General features: G+C 38.2%; 1 protein-coding gene across 2 annotated transcripts in view; it reads left to right on the top strand.

Moving 5' to 3' along the window:
* Positions 1-2813, top strand: part of gon4lb (gon-4 like b) — a 37828-nt gene that overhangs the window by 9183 nt on the left and 25832 nt on the right. For both annotated transcript variants that reach the window (XM_014024577.1, XM_014024578.1), the window contains exons 8-10: positions 1055-1153; positions 1409-1537; positions 1603-1831. In XM_014024577.1, coding sequence (XP_013880031.1) covers positions 1055-1153; positions 1409-1537; positions 1603-1831 — 457 coding nt within the window. The remainder of the gene's footprint in view (positions 1-1054; positions 1154-1408; positions 1538-1602; positions 1832-2813) is intronic.

Here is a 2813-nt window from a genome sequence, read left to right on the forward strand (position 1 = left end):
TTCCAGTGAAATATATTTATGTTTGTGGTTGTAATGTGACAAAATATGGAAAAGTTCAAGGGGTATGAATACTTTTGCAAACCACTGTAGATCTATAGATTAGATGTAGGTCTATAGGTTAGATATAGATCTATAGATTAGATATAGGTCTATAGGTTAGATGTAGGTCTATAGATTAGATATAGGTCTATGGTTTAGATATAGATCTATAGATTCGATGTAGGTCTATAGATTAAATATAGGTCTATAGATTAGATATAGGTCTATAGATTAGATATAGATCTATAGATTAGATATAGGTCTATAGATTAGATGTAGTTCTATAGATTAGATATAGATCTATAGATTAGATATAGATCTATAGATTGATATAGATCTATAGATTAGATGTAGGTCTATAGGTTAGATATAGATCTATAGATTAGATATAGGTCTATAGGTTAGATATAGGTCTATAGATTAGATGTAGGTCTATAGATTAGATGTAGGTCTATAGATTAGATGTAGGTCTATAGATTAGATGTAGGTCTATAGATTAGATATAGGTCTATAGGTTAGATATAGGTCTATAGATTAGATGTAGGTCTATAGATTAGATGTAGTTCTATAGATTAGATGTAGATCTATAGATTAGATATAGGCCTATAGATTAGATATAGATCTATAGATTAGATGTACGTACTTCTATAGATTAGATGTAGGTCTACAGTTGTCCAGAACTCCTGAATGAAGGGCAGTTTTTTAGTATCTTCATGTCTTTGTACTTCATGCATTGGCTCTCAGCTTATGCATTGATCCTCAGTGTCTTCATAGTTTGCCCTGGGAGGTCCTGGTTTTCATGTAACTGGTGTTAACTAACCAGTGCTTCTTAATGTCTGTTGTTTTCATCTGTAATAAGCTTTTGAACAAATTTAAATGTAAACAACATCAATGTCAGCTTCATAAACTCGGTTACATTCCATAAATGGATGAGTGTAGTTCCCATCACAGGTGCCTACAAACACAAGATCACATTTGTGAGAAAACCAATGAACAGGTGTTGTTCTGTGTACAGATGTTCCTTAGTGACACGGACAGCCTCGCCTCATCACCCAAGATTGACATGAGATCTCCACCTGAACCTCCAGACAAACACACCCAAGGATTCTTGCAGGTAACCCTAAGCTCTGAACCCTGAAAGAACCATGACCTCAGAACCCTGAAAGAACCACAACCTCTGAACCCTGAAAGATCCATGACTTCTGAACCCTGAAAGNATGACCTCTGAACCCTGAAAGAACCATGACCTCTGAACCCTGAAAGAACCATGACCTCTGAACCCTGAAAGAACCATGACCCCTGAAAGAACCATGACCTCTGAACCCTGAAAGAAACATGACCTCTGAACCCTAACTTCTGTATTGTTTAGAGTGCTGCAGATCACATAAAGGAACAGATGACCTCTACCTGCTCTTCTGCAACTCAGTGCACCTTTCTAGAGAGACTGAATGCTGTGGAGGAGGAGCTTAATAGTAGTTCAGTCTACTCATATGACCAGGTAACTTCTGTAAATGCCCCCACCCCCCCGCTTTTTTTTCTCAATCTCACCTAATTGCCTCTTAGACTCTCAGCAGGAAAACTGATGATGATGGTGGTGATGAAGGATCCAGCTGTTTGGCGTTTCGGACGCGCTCCAAACATCCTCTGGTTAATGTTCCTCTGGGTCAGCTGGAGGCGGAGCTTCTGGCCCCTGACATCACAGATGACATGTATGAAGAGATGTCCACCCAGAAGGAGGAGGACCGTCACTGGACAACATGGCTGCAGGGGCTCATGGTGCCTGGCCCTGAAGGTCAGAGATCAGCAGTCTGGACCAACTCAACTTTGACAATCTGTTGCAGTTGAGGCCTCTTCATGTTCAGTTTGACTCAGAGCCTGCAACTTCAGGAGTGACTGTGGCTCAGAAGTCAGGGCAGGTGTCTCCCAATGAGAGAGTGTGAGGTTCAGTTCCACTAGCTTCCAGTTAAGTGTTGGACCTGTCCCTGGCAGGGGTGGAAATTAAACCTTTCCCACCAGCCACAGTGGCTGGTAGAAAAGGTTTTGTACTGGCCACTCAAACTTTTTTATCAGCCACTATTGTTGTTTCTGTAACAGGGTGGCATTTAGAKAGTTCATGGTCCTGGTGGCCTAATTAAATTGTTTGTGCTACAATCAGATAATAACACTCAAAATCTGTTAGTGTCTTACAGCATTCAAGCCTGTTGGACAYAATTAAACTGATGGACTTTTTGAAGTCTCCACTTCTCTTACTAACTTGTTTTTTGCTGGTATGTAGGTGGAATACCAGTTATTTTAGGTAGGACACTTGGCTGGAAAAAAGCTTTTTAACCTTAATAATATAGGAGAAATTTTTAAGGTGGGAAAAAAACAACTAAATTACCTATGGTAAATTTATCTCCTTCATTTAATAAAATCAGCCTTTGTCTTTTCTCACTTGTAGTTTTTATTCTACAGGCTACTAGTATGAATATGTGTCTTCTGGTCTAAGTGAGATTTCAATAACAGATGAAATCTCTTCAGATTATTGTCTCACAGTGATCATTTCTGGTTTTACTTTGGAAAAACTTCAAGTCACTAGCTTCATTTTCTTACTTAGTTTGACTGGTTTTTGTTTTGTTCTGCATCAAAACATAGCCTGCAGAGAAAAGTTTAGGGGAACAAAGGAGCAGATTGATTATGTATTTATTTATTTATTTATTTATTTATTTATTTATTTATTTGTTTATTTATTTATTTATTTGTGTATGTAATTTTTGGAGCTGTCAGCTGATCTT

This window comes from Austrofundulus limnaeus, unplaced genomic scaffold, assembly GCF_001266775.1.
Source record: "Austrofundulus limnaeus strain Quisiro unplaced genomic scaffold, Austrofundulus_limnaeus-1.0 Scaffold428, whole genome shotgun sequence".
Lineage (NCBI taxonomy): Eukaryota > Metazoa > Chordata > Actinopteri > Cyprinodontiformes > Rivulidae > Austrofundulus > Austrofundulus limnaeus.